General features: G+C 40.5%; 1 protein-coding gene across 1 annotated transcript; it reads right to left on the reverse strand.

The window, feature by feature from the left end:
* Window positions 1-1066: 1066 nt before the first annotated feature.
* lamp1b (lysosomal associated membrane protein 1b) lies at window positions 1067-10056 on the reverse strand. Its single transcript, XM_062068902.1, has 6 exons — window positions 9743-10056; window positions 5958-6133; window positions 5755-5883; window positions 5548-5614; window positions 3077-3244; window positions 1067-3011 (listed from the first exon to the last, which is right to left on the reverse strand). The coding sequence occupies exons 1-6, from the start codon at window positions 9789-9791 to the stop codon at window positions 2872-2874; spliced, it is 729 nt and encodes a 242-aa protein (XP_061924886.1). The 5' UTR covers window positions 9792-10056; the 3' UTR covers window positions 1067-2871.
* Window positions 10057-15487: the final 5431 nt, after the last annotated feature.

A 15487-nucleotide genomic window follows, 5' to 3' on the forward strand; every position in this document is an offset into this window, starting at 1 on the left:
TCACATCTATTCCAATTATATAATCAATAAAATGAGGCGATAATAATAAAGGCTTATCATTTTCGTGTTTGTCGTTTGTTTCTAGCTGTTCTGGCCTGGCTCCTTAAGCTTTCCACCCCTACAGCATGGTCGCATATTTGCGGTGTCATGATACTGCGTGCACGGCCTGTTGTATAGAGAAAAGGATCATGGCGTGTGCGAGTTTGCAGTGTCAAAAGACGACATTTCACTCAGTTTGTGAAACGCGTTCTGCAGGAATAAAATAGCATGGGTTAAAGACAAACTCCCAACAAAATAAAATCTGGTAAGTGACCTTAAAATTCACTAATGTGAAAATTTACGGAAGCAGTACGAAGCTGCCTGCTGCTAAGCCAAGACCTAGTGTGAAGCCATAGAACTGATGAGTGACAAGGAGCAATTAAGAACTTAGGCGCACAAAATGTTTTACTTCATTGCTCATCTGGAAAAACAGGTACTCTCTTAATGGAAAAAAATTCACTTTATTTGAACCCTGATTTCTTTCATGTTCTACAATTGAGTGTTGCCTTTCTAAGTGGCAGGCACTTGTTGCACTATTTTATTGTCAGGGAAAAACTTTTTTGGTGTTATTGGCAATGCCGAATCTTATTGGCCTAATTCTATTGTATTGGCATCATTTATGTATGGAGTGCTGGGCTTTTCTTTTCTTTTTTTTAATTCAGAAAGCTTATGCTTGTAGTCTATCAATGTAAGAATGTATTTTCTGCTCTACGCAATAATTTGAAGTGTTTGCATGGGTCAGGTATATAGTGGGAAGTGTATTTGTACTAAAGTTAAAAAATGTTAAAAAATATCAGTCGACATTATTCTTATCCCTTCGTTAATGTACATTTTGGATGTATGTGTACATAAATATCGGTTGTAAAGGTCTAGAAATTCCATTACTCTACTACATTAAAGGGAGACTGGAACATGTATACTGTATATCTACTTTGATTTACACGAACGCATTCCTGTTTCTTTAATAGCGTGTGAAACTGCACAAAGGGGCATTTGTGGCCTACATCAAACCAAAACAAAAAGTAGATTTAACTTTTGAAACTCTTTATTCATCGTCATTTAAAAAACATCTCATAATACAATAAAAGCACACAAAATAAAGTCCCCAAACAATTATTTAGATGAGAAGGGAGGTTATATGAAAACTGCACTTTCTCAACGTTAAAAACGCGTGTTTAATACATCAGGCTCCGGACACACAACACCTTCCATAAATGTACCGAGCCGGTACGCCTATATCATGTTTGTTGCAGCAGGCAGGAAAAGGCACTGATAAAACAGAAAAACACTGACCGTAGCATTTTTAGCCACTTCAAGGGTTGTTTTGAAGGGAAAGCATCATCAAGTGGTAACAAAAAAACACATTTTCACAACGTGAGGCAGCAACAACATGCTTTGTGCAAAGCTAGGCTAACATTATCGTGGTTGTTGAACATGTGGGCTGATTTTCACTTGTGGAGTAGGTTTGTCGGAAAACTGCAGTAAGTTTGACCGCTTTATCAGAAACAGTACGCTTCAACAGAACAGACAAAGTAACTTGTGAAGTTTTATTGTGCAACCAATGTGTTTTATCGGTGATTAAAACTGCCGTTCCAAGCTGTGGTATTTTATCAGAACAAGCCTACAAAGTTGTTCTGCTTTATTTGAAACAACAGGTGAGTTGTGATGCTTTATCAGAACCAACAGAGTATGTTTATTGGAACTGGCGTAACTAGTTGTGGCGCTTTATCGTAACGGGTGAAGTGAGTTCTGACGCCTGATCAAAACTGGTGTAATGAGCTGCGGCATTTTATCAGCACTAGCGTCCAAAGTTCTTCCGCTATTTTGGGACTGTATACAGTAGGTGAGTTGTAATGCCTTCAGAACTAAGCACATTTATTATCGGAAACGGCGTAACAAGTTGTGGAGTTTAGCCTGGTCAAAACCAGCGTAGTACCTTGTGGCGCCTTATCAGAACTGGTGTACCAAGCTGTGGCTTCTTATCAGAACCAGTGTCAAAAGTTGTTCCGATTTTCTGGAGACAGGTGAGTTGTGCTGCTTTATAAGAGACAGGTGAGTTGTGCTGCTTTATAAGAACCAACAAAGTATTCCGCATACCTAGTTGTGGAGTTTAATCAGCACCAACATCACATGTTGAGGATTATCAAAACCAGCGTAGTACCTTGTGCCGCCTTTTTAGAACTGGCATACTAAGCCCTGGCATCTTATTGGAGCCACCGTCGTTAAGCTGTGCCACTTTACTGGAACCGACGTAGTGTGTTGTGATGCTATATCAGATCTGACAAAGTATGCTGCGGCGCTTTATCGTAACCATTGCAGTGGTGACTAGTGTTTTTGTGAAGTGACTCATTAAAACTTTTAAAAATGAGCCCCCTCATCAGTGCATGTTTGCGCATTGTAACAACATTTCCACCGGGTGTTCCTGAGACAATCATGAGCGGCAGGACGGACAAAAAAAACAAAACAAACCGCTAACATATTTGCGTAACTAAATTAAGTGCAATGAACACATTCTTTCCCTTAAATTAAAACCAGCAAAGCAAAACAAAAAATCCCTTAAATTCCACAATTCCCATTACAGATCATAAATAGCAGAACAACAATGAAGATTTGTCCTTTGCTTTGCTCTGTAACAAAAAGCACTTTCATCACCATCATTCTACATTTTTTTTGTTATGAAGAAAAAACGTCTACCCCCCCAGATCAATTTTAAGGATGGAATTTGGGAGTGGGAAGCACACAAAGAGGAGCAGGGAGGATGAGGAGTGTTATTGTGTAACAGTAATCAATGTCAGAGGAGGAAGACGAGAGGACATGTAAGGGGACGCCACCTTAGATGGTCTGATAGCCGGCGTGGCTCCTCCTCCTGCCGATGAGATAGGCCACCAGCACGATGAGCACCAGGCCGGCCAGAGCGGCTCCGACCACGATGGCGATCAACATGTCCTCCTTGTCCAGCTTGCATTCCTCGGCTGGGGAAGACAGAAAGGCTGTAAGACAAAGGTCTCGACGGGCATTTTGAGATTTTTCCGTCTACCTGCGCCAAACTGGTTCTTGGTGACGTTGAAGGGCTGCACCTGCAACTGGAAGGTGTTGATGGACAATTGTGGGACCACAGCGAGGGTTTGCTCCTCACGGCACATGTAGGAGAAACCCTGGGTGCCTCGAAGGTAGTCCAGGGTGGCATTACGGACTGAGAAGGGCTCTAACACGGACATGAAACATTTTTTGTGGACTGTCAGTTAAAACTGCTTATTGTCATACATATCTGCATCTCATTAGATTGTACAACAGATAGAAGCACTCCTGTCTTCACTGTGCTGCCCTCTCATGGCAGTTATTCCACATAACAGTGGTAGTGTTAGTTTGTAGCCAGTTAACATACAGTTGTAATCAAAGTCACCAGTCATATATCTTCACTTTGAGAGTTTGGAGAATATATGTCTAAGTAATCATGAACATAAGGTTTAATGTCACATTTGTTCTTAAAATCTAATTGAATAGACATTTTCAACAAGATCAGGATTGCGATGCAAATGTTTTATTAGCCCGTCAATGATAAAAGCCATTGTGTTTGCATCAAGCTAGCAGGTACGTTTCTACTGCATGTTTGTTATTTTTCAGTTCATACCAGGCTGAATTATTGGTTTAACATGCTTTGTACATGTTTTTGTTTTTTCATTTGTAAATGAATTAACTTTATGTGCTAAGTTTTACAATAATTTCACTTGGAGGCAATCAAACGACTTCAACTTCGAAGTGTTTTCGTCTCTAAACTAAAGACCTGTTTACTTACCTGCCAGACGAAATACCTACATCCTGAGAGGGCAAAGTAGGACCCCGGGGCCATTTTCAGCACCCATTAGGGCACATATGTCAGAGTCAAGGCCCGCGGGCCATATCCGGCCCGCGAGAAGGTTTTTTACGGCCCTTGGGATGATCTTGATTTATTATTAGAACCGGCCCGCAGACCGCAGATCTTTTTTTTTATTTTTTTTTTTATTTTTTTTTTTTTTTATTTTTTTTTTTTTAGACCGCAGATCTTTTACACGCACCAAGCGGATGCCGGTCCAAGGTTCCGAAAGGGGGCGAGCGGCCCGCCGGGACGCGCCTGCCGGCCGAAGGGCTGCAGCCCGGCCGTCAGTCGCGGAGCCCGCCGTGCCACGCGCGCCAAGGGGGCGGGCCGAAACCCGGCCCCGAGGCCCTGAGACTTCTGCTTTGTTTCCCCAAACCGCGCGTCACCGCCGGGCCCGCACCACCGTCGGGCTGCAGCCCGAGCGTCGGTGGCGGAACCTGTCATGTGCCGCGCGCGCCAAGCGGAGCGGGGGGGTCAAGCGGGCCGAAACCCGCAGGCCACCCCCTCACCACGAGGCCCTGAGACTTCTGCGTTTGACCCCTACGCGCGGCCCGTCGGGACGCGCCCGCCGTCAAGCCACGAGGGCCAGCCGTCGGGTCGCGGAGCCCGCCGTGCCACGCGCGCCAAGTGGCGGGCCGAAACCAGCGGGGGGTTTCGGGCACCCAACTCGCCTCCCTCCCACGGAGGGAGGAGGGGGGTTTAATGTGAACATTACTGTGCAATCACATATTTAGAGTTTTTACTCAATTCAAGTTTAAAAGTTAAAGTTTAATATTTGTTTTCACTGCATGTTACTTCTCCTTAAACAAAGTGTTGTTTTTGATTTATAGATTTTTGCACTTTATTTTATTGTATTTCAATTTAATTATATTTTAAAAATATTTCAGTTGAGTGGATGATAGAAAATTGCTATTATTGTTTTTTTCTTTGAAGTAAATTTAGCCCACTTTTGCTAAAATAGAAAATATAGGCTACTGATGGTGCCTTGAATACCGGTTTCTTTCATTTAATGTTCATGTTATGGGGATTTTTATATAAAGGAAATTTGTCTTTTGTGTCTGTTGAAAATTAAAGATTACTGACAGAGCCATAAGAAAATATTGCTTTATTTATCTGATCATATTGGAATATATTTGTTAGGTTTTCAGTAGGTTCAATTAGGTTCACTAGACTATATGCGTCATTTAAAAATGTTTCAATGAACATTCGAACAGTCCGGCCCTCGGCTTGTAGCTAAATTTTTTATTTGGCCCTCCGTCCATTTGACTTTGACACCCCTGCATTAGGGTTTTTTTGGCCCTCGACATGTTCAGATAATTAAATGAATACATTATTAAAGTTAAAGTACCACTGATAGTCACACACATTAGGTGAGGTGAAATTACCCTTTGCATTTGAGCAATTTGCATTTGAAGTGGTTTTAGCTTCTTTAAAAGTATTTGTGCAGCCCTTTGAGACACTTGTGATTCAGGGCTATATAAACAAACATTGATTGATTGAATATGTATCCAAGTTCCCCCGGCATTCATTTCAATTTTTAGTAGGTGGCGCCTCGTGAAAAAGGTTTGGACACCCCTGCGATAAACTATGTACGAGATTAATACTAAATTGTTGTCGCCTGTGAAGTTTTAAAGAAAGGAAAAATGATTTACCTTTCATGTCCGGCAAGGTGGCATTCAGGGAAATTTCACTCAGATGGTACTTATTGGATGTAGTGTTCTGGAGCAAAAAAATAGAAAATGACAGTATGGTCAGAAAGTTCACTTTGTTGCCATCTAGCTGTCAATTAAGGAAGTAGCAACAAATGAATATCCCTGCAGGAGACACCCCTAACCGCTTAAGACTTAAATAAAAGTTACCAAAGTGAAGAAAAAGGTCAGGTTGGTTTTCTCTGCGTCCAGCGACAGCCGCAGGGAGGCACGGTGTGCGCCACAAGACCCGGAAGTCTTTGTCAAGTTGGGCTGAAGGTTGACGACTTCTTGCACCGTCTGCACCAACAGAGGCACAGTTTAGTATTTACATACATGCATAGAAAAACGATAGCGTGTTTTGGATTGACAACCTTGTTCAAGGAGGCAGAGGTAAAGCTGATGTTAAACTGGAGGCCCATGTAGGCCAGCAAGCACACGGTGTCATTGGTTCCGGTCACTTGGTAGTGTCCCCTTTCGGGTCTGCCGAGGTTCTTGTGAGGAGCATCAGTGGTCGGCGGGGCGACGGTAGCCAAGCTTTGTTGCAGGACTTGAAAACACAATATACACAATACAACTCACAGTACACTCAAAGGTCAGTAATTTAATTTATAATGCAACTAACTAACGTTCAAATCCCAGCCGAGTCATACCAAAGACTATAAAAATGGGACCCATAACCTCCCTGCTTGGCACTCAGCAACAAAGGGTTGGAGTTGGGGGTTAAATCACCAAAATGATTCCAGGGCGTGGCGCCGCTGCTGCCCACTGCTCCCCAAGGGGATGGGACAAATGCAGAGGACAAATTTCACCACATCTAGTGTGTGTGTGACAACCATTGGTACTTTAATCTTTAATCTTTAATTAATTCTCAACCATAATTCTAGATGTGTAGGTTTACACCATTGGGTTCAATACCATCTAGCAGGAGGAACTAACTCGTCAAAAAACGATAGCAAGTGTTGTCGATAGCAAATAAGGAGGGGTAGCGAATAATGTACTTTTGTAGGTACCAAGTGAATTCCGTAATAGTATTACAGAGTACCGATTCACTATTTCGATACTTTTGTTACGCGTGACCTCACGTCTTGTTGTAGACTCGACACCGGCTCAGCACTTGGTGGTAAAATTATTTGTAGCAGACTGCCTCTCGGTAACGTTGCAAGTTTTCATGCCAACAACGCCGTCTAAAGTAAGACTCCCCTTTTTCAAAATGCGCTCGCTGATACTAATTTACATTGGATGTCATAGGCATGCTGTAGATTAGCGTTTTACATGCCGATTTAAACACCCTCCAAATTCAATAATGAAAACTACTACTAAGATACACGTTACAAACAGCTATTGTGTAATAAGTACAATACTTACACTTGTAAGGTTCCATAAAAGACAACTTAATGGCAAAGACTACTTCCTGATGACAAAAACACTTAGTATATCAACTCAAAGGGACACTTGTTTTGTTGGTTTTATTTTCACACGGTGAGGCAACATCCTGACACTTTCATTGGGTCGGTCTAACTCCGTAACTCTGCAAACGCCCTCTGTAGCCTATACACTACTGCCATCTTGTTTGATTGCAATTATCTGGAAGAATAACACTAGCAAATGACTCAGAAGTGTGACAAAACTTTTAACAACTGAACAGCGCATTTATCATTATCAGCTCAGTGTTAAATAAAATATTTTTGAATTAAACATTGTTATTAAACAATTCAAATGTATCTATCCTATCCAGACAAGCTAACCGTCACTATGGTCCAAAAGCACAAGGAGAAAAGTCAAGACATTTGGAGCTACAACTGCAAAATCTGCAGGTTACACAACAGGAGCAAGTACTTGTTTGTCAAAATACATCAAGAAACTGGACAAATACGGAAGACGCCATCATCTCAACTCCAAAGAAATAAAAGAAAAACCCCAAAGCCTTAATGAACCTTGACGTCAACAATCAAAGTGCAACGATATCAAGGAACACAGGTCATTTATCGTTGATTTGATATTTCTTAGTTTACATAAAGCTAATAATGAATAATTTCATTTTTTTCTTACTGTAGCATTTATCTAATTTCCATGTCTTTGGTGTATTTGTTTTAGTTAAAGGGGCTGTTTGCAACATTTACACAGATGCCCAGGAGGCGCATCAAGGGTTGGAATTGGGGAGTTAAATCACCAAAATGATTCTCAAGCACGACCACCGCTGCTGCTCACTGCTCCCCTCACCTCCCATGGGGTGGAACAAAAAATGCAGAGGGTAATTTCACTACACCTAGTGTGTGTGTGACTATCAGTGGTACTTTAACTTTCCAATGTATTTTAAGCTTTATATCCCGCCCTCTTACGGCTTCTATGACGTAATGACGTACGGACGTGCGTGCGCAATAGCCTTGGGTGTTGGCTTGTAATAGCGATTTGGATAGCTAGCCTTAGCTGTGTATTCTATCATAACATGACTTGCTTCTTTTGGACTTGTTTTAATGTGTACACACGCTTCCCGTAAACACCAACCATTTTATATTTTATAACAAATCTATTCTGTTAAAAAAACCTAATGGTAACATAAGCTAGCCGGTGGTGTTTTTGTTAGATCAGTGGTTCTTAACCTGGGTTCGATCGAACCCTAGGGGTTCGGCGAGTCGGCCTCAGGGGTTCAGCGGAGGCTGAGGTCAAGACACACCCGACTCATCGTGTACATAAAAACTTCTCCTTATCGGCGTATTATGGATACCCCCAAACAGTATTCTCTAATTTTCCATATGCGTGGACCTACTCAGTGGCGTAGTGGTTAGAGTGTCCGCCCTGAGATGGGTAGGTTGTGAGTTCAAACCCCGGCCGAGTCATACCAAAGACTATAAAAATGGGACCCATTAACTCCCTGCTTGGCACTCAACATCAAGGGTTGGAATTGGGGGTTAAAACACCAAAAATGATTACCGGGCGCGGCACCGCTGCTGTTCACTGCTCCCCTCACTTCCCAGGGGGTGAACAAGGGGATGGGTCAAATTCAGAGGACAAATTTCACCACACCTAGTGTGTGACAATCATTGGTACTTTAAATTAGATGTGCACGCTGTGGCCACACCAGCAGCACACATGTCCCAAAAGAGAATGAGTTAAGACCTTTTGTAGATCGGAATCTGGGTTTAATTAACGTGGTTAGTGGAGCTCCCCCTGGTGTTGTGGTTATGGCGGTCATTTACGTTAAGGAAGTTGTTTGACATGTACTTTGGTATCAGGGAGGTGTAGCGGATTTTATAGACTAGGTTCAGTGCAAGTTGTTTTATTCTGTCCTCCACCCTGAGCCAGCCCACTTTGGAGAAGTGGGTAGGAGTGAGGTGGGATCTGCGGTGGAGGTCTAAAAGTAATCTGACTAGCTTGTTCTGGGATGTTTGGAGTTTAGATTTGAGGGTTTTGGAGGTGCTAGGGTACCAGGAGGTGCATGCGTAATCGAAAAAGGGTTGAACAAGAGTTCCCGCTAGAATCCTCATGGTGCTTTTGTTTACCAGAGAGGAGATTCTATAGAGAAATCTGGTTCGTTGGTTGACCTTTTTGATTACCTTGGTTGCCATTTAATCACAGGAAAGATTAGCCTCTAGAATGGAACCTAGGTAGGTGACCTCATCTTTTCTGGTGATAACAATGTCACCCACTTTTATAGTGAAGTCATTGACTGTGTTAGATAGTTGCAAACAGCCCCTTTAAATGTCTACACTAATTCTAACCTATCTTATGTTTACTAACGATTCATTTATTAATTCCTTCCGGGAATTGGGTTACCAGTGTTTTTAAATGCAAACGTTGACACGTAGAAGTTTACAAAACGTCAAATCAAAGCAAATTGTTAAAACTATTTCCGGTAATTCCATTAGAAAGTTTAAGGTAGAGTATGTTGCTGTAAACTCGCATTATATCCAAACAACGCAATTACTCGCAAATTGTTTGCAAAGCAAGGAAGTCGGCTAACTTTAGTCCCGTGAAATTAAGAACACATTTGTTTGAAGGAAGCAAATACACCGTTTTATTAGTGGACATGAGAATATAACTTTATGTACGCGTTGAAAATGCTACATATAAATGCTAACTTGTTAAGCGTGGAGTACGACTGTGCCCTTTACATCGTCGTTAAACGCTTGTTTGTATTAATCAAAACAATACATACCTAAAATAAGATGTAGGGCGAATCCCAGGACGCCGCCGATGTGAGCCATGTTTGTCAACAAGGAAGTGGCGTAAACAACCAACCGTGTACGCTAGCTTCAAGCTAACTTTAGCAGCACAATAAGAGCAGTCCCAGTCTATCTTGAGGACACAAGGGCGATACGGCTCTTCTTTGTGAGCAAAAAAAAAAGCAAAATAAAGACTTGTGAGGCGTCGTGTTCCGACGTACGCGGCTGTTTAAAGTTTGTTCGTCTTAAGGACTTGTTTTCGCACCGCTGTGGACTGACATCAGGGCCACGTGACGCGGGCTTTTTAAAGAGACACCCGCAGAAAGTCACGTGACGAGGGAGTTTCGTGTAGATGCCGCGTTAAAAAACAACAACGTCTACGTCGCTGACACATCAAACGATAAAGTGTTGCTCTTTGCGTTATAAAGATTTTAAAAAAACTGTTAAAAGGGTCGTGTTTGTAGCGTGTGTGGCTGTGAAGCGACTCCGCAAAAGAGTGACGTCAGAGTCGGTCATGTGACGCAAGGTTTAGGAGGCACCCAGAACGTCACGTGACCCGGAAGTCCAGTGTTCCTCCTAACAACAAAAAGGTGGTGGCGAGCTGACCAAAGTTATACAACTGCGGCACTGAACATTTGAAAGCATTCACGGGGCCGTTTTGATAGTTTTCATTTTCAAAACCATTACAATGTATTGATTAGTTTTAACATTTAGGGCTCTACTGAATTGATTGATTGATTGAAACTACGGATGTCCGATAATGGCTTTTTGCCAATATTGTCCAACTCTTAATTATCGATACCGATATCAACTGACACCGATATCAACCTATACCGATATATACAGTCGTGGAATTAACACATTATTATGCCTAATTTGGACAACCAGGTATGGTGAAGAGAAGGTCTTTTTTTTTTTTAATGTATACAATAAGATAAATAAATTAAAAACATTTTCTTGAATAAAAAAGAAAGTAAAACAATACAAAAACAGTTACATAGAAACTAGTAATTAATGAGTAAAATGAACTGTTAAAGGTTAGTACTATAAGTGGACCAGCACAATCATGTGTGCTTACGGACTGTATCCCTTGCAGACTGTATTGATATATATTGATATATATAGGAACCAGAATATTAATAACAGAAAGAAACAACCCTTTTGTGTGAATGAGTGTAAATGGGGGAGGGTTTTTTTGGGGGTTAGTGTACTAAATGTAAGTGTATCTTGTGTTTTTTATGTTGATTTAATTAAAAAAAAAACTAAACAAAAACGATACAGATAATAAAAAACCGATACCGATAATCTCTAATTGAAAGTTTTATTACTAGATTGCACAGTACAGTACATATTCAGTACAATTGACCACTAAATGGTAACACCCGAATAAATTTAAATCGGGGTCCACGTAAACTGCAACTTTCTAATAGGATTACCGGAAATAATCTGCAACAAAAAACAGTGCAATTAACAGTGTAATACATTTTCATAACATGGTCACTAATGCATAGTTTCTCTTGTTATACTCTTATTTTTACTGTTTTGTTATTCTTATTGTTGCTTTTTATTTGTATTCTTATTGTTATATTTTCTATTTTATTTCCATTTATACCCCCATTATTTACTTTTCCATCCATCCATCCATCCATCTTCTTCCGCTTATCCGAGGTCGGGTCACGGGGGCAGCAGCCTAAGCAGGGAAGCCCAGACTTTCCTCTCCCCAGCCACTTCGTCCAGCTCCTCCCGGGGGATCCCGAGGCGTTCCCAGGCCAGCCGGGAGACATAGTCTTCCCAACGTGTCCTGGGTCTTCCCCGTGGCCTCCTACCGGTCGGGCGTGCCCTAAGCACCTCCCAAGGGAGGCGTTCGGGTGGCATCCGGAACCAGATGCCCGAACCACCTCATCTGGCTCCTCTCTTTTTTAAATTCGATCTCAATTCTGTACACTGCTGCTGGAATTTTAATTTTCCTGAGGGAACTCTCCTGAAGGAAAAAATAAAGTACTAGCTACCTATCTATCTATCTATATCTATCTATCTATCCCCTCAAGTCCCAGTCATCCATCCATCCATTTTCTACCGCTTGTCCCTTTTGGGGTCATAAAAATATTAAAAAAATAACCATATTTATTTTTTACAAGGCTTAAGTCTCGATCAACGTCAGATCTATCTGTCGATATAAAGTTATGTTTTATGCCCTTTTTGTTAAAGAAACCCCTGTTTTTAATGGCAAAACCACAACATATGCAACATTCCCCCCCCCCCCCCCCAAAAATGGAAAGTGGAATATTTGATGTGAAGTAATTGGAGTCCTAAATAGGTCAATAATTAATAACATTAATTTTGATTCATTGTCATTTTTCGGGCAAAGACAGTTTAAAAAAAAAATCCTACTGAAATTCTCAGGGATCCTTCCTACTCATAAATGTGTTAAAAATAAGTCATACATATTATTGTTTAGTTTTTTATTTCAACAATTAAGTCTAAATTCAACTTCAGAGCTATCTGTCGATTAAAAGTTCTTATGGTTTTTTTTGTTTATTTTATGCCCCTTTTTTCATAGAAAACTTAGTTTATGGCAAACACACAAACTATGCAATATTCCATCCATCCATCCATTTTTCTACCGCTTGTCCCTGTCGAAGTGGCGGGGGGTGCTGGAGCCTATCCCAGCTGCATTCGGGCGGTAGGCGAGGTACACCCTGGACAAGTCACCACCTAAAAAAATAAGCAATATTTCCCCCAAAAAAAAATTTCAAAGGGGAATATTTGATGTGAGGTAATTGGAGCCTTCAATACGTCAATAATTCATGACATTGATTTTGATTCATTAGTTTTTTTTGACAAATGACAGTTTTAAAGAAAATACAATTGTGTTATAACAGTCAACATTGCAACTTGTTCTCATTACATTTCACCTGTATGCTCTTTTATTCCACTTTTTGATGTTCTGTGTTTTGCAATAGTATTTTTAGACTGAGCCTTGGGGCATTAAAAAAATCACTTTGGACATGAAAAATATATTTTCTTGTGGTTTTCAGGGGACTCTGTTTGCCACGAGGAACAAATGTGTAGGTTTTTGATTAGCACTTTGTTTAATTTGTGGGTTAAAACCTCAGCACAATCCCCTTACCTAAATATATATTTGTAATTTTATGTATTTATAAAATAATTTGTTGTTGAGTCACAGTAATTCGCTTAGCACGGCGGTTGTAAGGCCCATTTTAGAGGGCCTCCGACATGTTAAAATTGTGCTGTTTTTGGAGGGCCAAGCACCAATGAATTGATATTAACTCATTAATTTGAGATACAATCATGTGTGCTTACGGACTGTATCCCTGCAGACTGTATTGATCTATATTGATATATATTGTGTTTTTTTATGTTGATTTAATAAAAAAAATAAAAATAAAAAAAACTTCTTTTTTTTTTCATTTCTTGTGCGGACCGGTATCGGGCCGCGGCCCGGTGGTTGGGGACCACTGCAGTACAGTATATGTTTTAGTGACTAGACTATTTGGGGTGTGACTAATTAAAGGTAAGAGGTTAAATTTCACACAGTATTGTCTGTGGAAGTTGACCACCTAAATTTAGCTAACACATATGTCCATAATATGAACCAACACTAACATCCAGTACTTAATAACACTGCCTGTCTGCTGATTGTCTGAGAGAAATCACATAGTTCACCATCAGTGAAATAACTTGTCAATTACCATAAAAAGGTTAATCCATTTATTACCTTTGTCCTAAAATGTCATAACGTTATTATTGTTGTTTGATAACTTGCGAACCAACATTAGGAAATAGTTTCCACAGTGGTCGCTGTGACATGGCTGCATCTCTTCATGTCACTGGTGTGTGTGTGACAGGAAGAAAAGCTCTGACATGTTTGGTGAGAAGTCATTTGGCACCACCTGCTGGTTTTCGTGTCTAAATCTCTAGACTACGGACACAAGACAACCAGTGTTTTTCCACTTTTTTCAAGGCGGAAACTTCGGTTTATTTAGGAAGAAAAGCTCTGGCAAGAAGTAGTTTGTCACTACCTATTGATTTGCACAGAAAGCTGAAAACCCCCCAAATATAAGACAGTCCTGTTTTTTTTAGACTTTTCAAAATACAAGAACATATTTCGGAACTCGAGGCAATTCCTGAAGGAATTGCATGTGAATGCTCAATTGCTGAAGTTGAAATGAAATCCTGGATTTTTTGGGGAATTGTTGAAGGAGAGCACACCATTTTGAACAGGCTGAATATTTTAAAGTTGAAACAGTTTTAATCAGATGAAAATTGTGGGAGTTGTGGGATTTTGAAGAATGTCCCATAGATTTCAATTGAAATTTCCCCCCAAAATTGGGAATTTCTGGAAAAGCAGGAATTTTTTTTGAAAATGGTAAAAAACTTGAATGGTCTGAATGATTTGAAATGGTTGGTGTTGGAATTTTTCCAAATCGGTCGAGTATTGTTGAAGTAGTAACAAGTTGAATTGAGAAATGGTATTACGGAATTCCTGGAATTGCGGGAAAACCTTGAATTTTTCCAGTTCAAAAAACAATTTCGTTTTATGTCCTAATTAAGGGGAAATTTGACGGTGAAACGGTTGAAGTGGGTTGAAAAATGTGGGAGGAGTAGTCACCAGAAAAAAGGGTGGAAATAGGGCTTTGGAAAACCAGGAATTCTGGAAAATCCTGGAATTTTTTTTAACTTGGGGGAAAAAGTAGTTTGAATTTCCAAGATGGTGGAATGTGTTGAAGGTAAAATCGTTTGAAAAATATGGAAATGGGGAAAGTTTGAAAAATGGCCAATTCATTTTGAATGGGGAACATTTCCCGGAAAACCTGGAATTCTGGGAAATGTGGGAATTTGCCCGCCATTCCCAAATAGAAGTTTGAAGTGGGAACGGTTTGAATCGGGTGAAAAACGTGGAATGTAGAGCGCGCCAAAATCTGGAGAAGAAGAATATCAATACATTGAATAAGTAGATGAATTTTGGTGTAGAAAACCATGTGTGTGAAGACAACCTGTCTTTGTTCTAGGGCAGGGGTCGGCAACCCAAAATGTTGAAAGAGCCATAATGGACCGAAAATACAAAAACAAATCTGTCTGGAGCCGCAAAAAATTAAAAGCCATATTACATGTGTCATGAGATATAAATGTAATTAGGAGGACTTAAAGGAAACTAAATGAGCTCAACTATAGCTACAAATGAGGCATAATGATGCAATATTTACACATTGCTAGCCTAAATAGCATGTTAGCATCGATTAGCTTGCAGTCATGCAGTGACCAAATATGTCTGATTAGCACTCCACACAAGTCAATAACATCAACAAAACTCACCTTTGTGCACTCATGCACAATGTTAAAAGTGTGGTGGACAAAATTAGACAGAAAAAGAAGTGGCATAAAACACGTCCTAGAAAGTCGGAGAAAGTTATATATGTAAACAAACTATACGGTGAGTTCAAGGACCGCCAAAATAAGTAGGACAAAACGGCGCTCGCCAAATACTGGAATCAGTGAAGCATGTTTAATATAAACAGTGTGATTTATAACAATTAGGGAGGTTTGTGTCATGTTTGTCCTCCTACAGAAACCATACTAAAACAAAAAAATAGATATTTTTTCCCCTCATCTTTTTCCATTCTTCATACATTTTTTAAAAATCTCCAGAGAGCCACTAGGGCGGCGCTAAAGAGCCGCATGCGGCTCTAGAGCCGCGGGTTGCCGACCCCCGTTCT

This window comes from Entelurus aequoreus, linkage group LG14, assembly GCF_033978785.1.
Source record: "Entelurus aequoreus isolate RoL-2023_Sb linkage group LG14, RoL_Eaeq_v1.1, whole genome shotgun sequence".
NCBI classification, from domain to species: Eukaryota; Metazoa; Chordata; class Actinopteri; order Syngnathiformes; family Syngnathidae; genus Entelurus; species Entelurus aequoreus.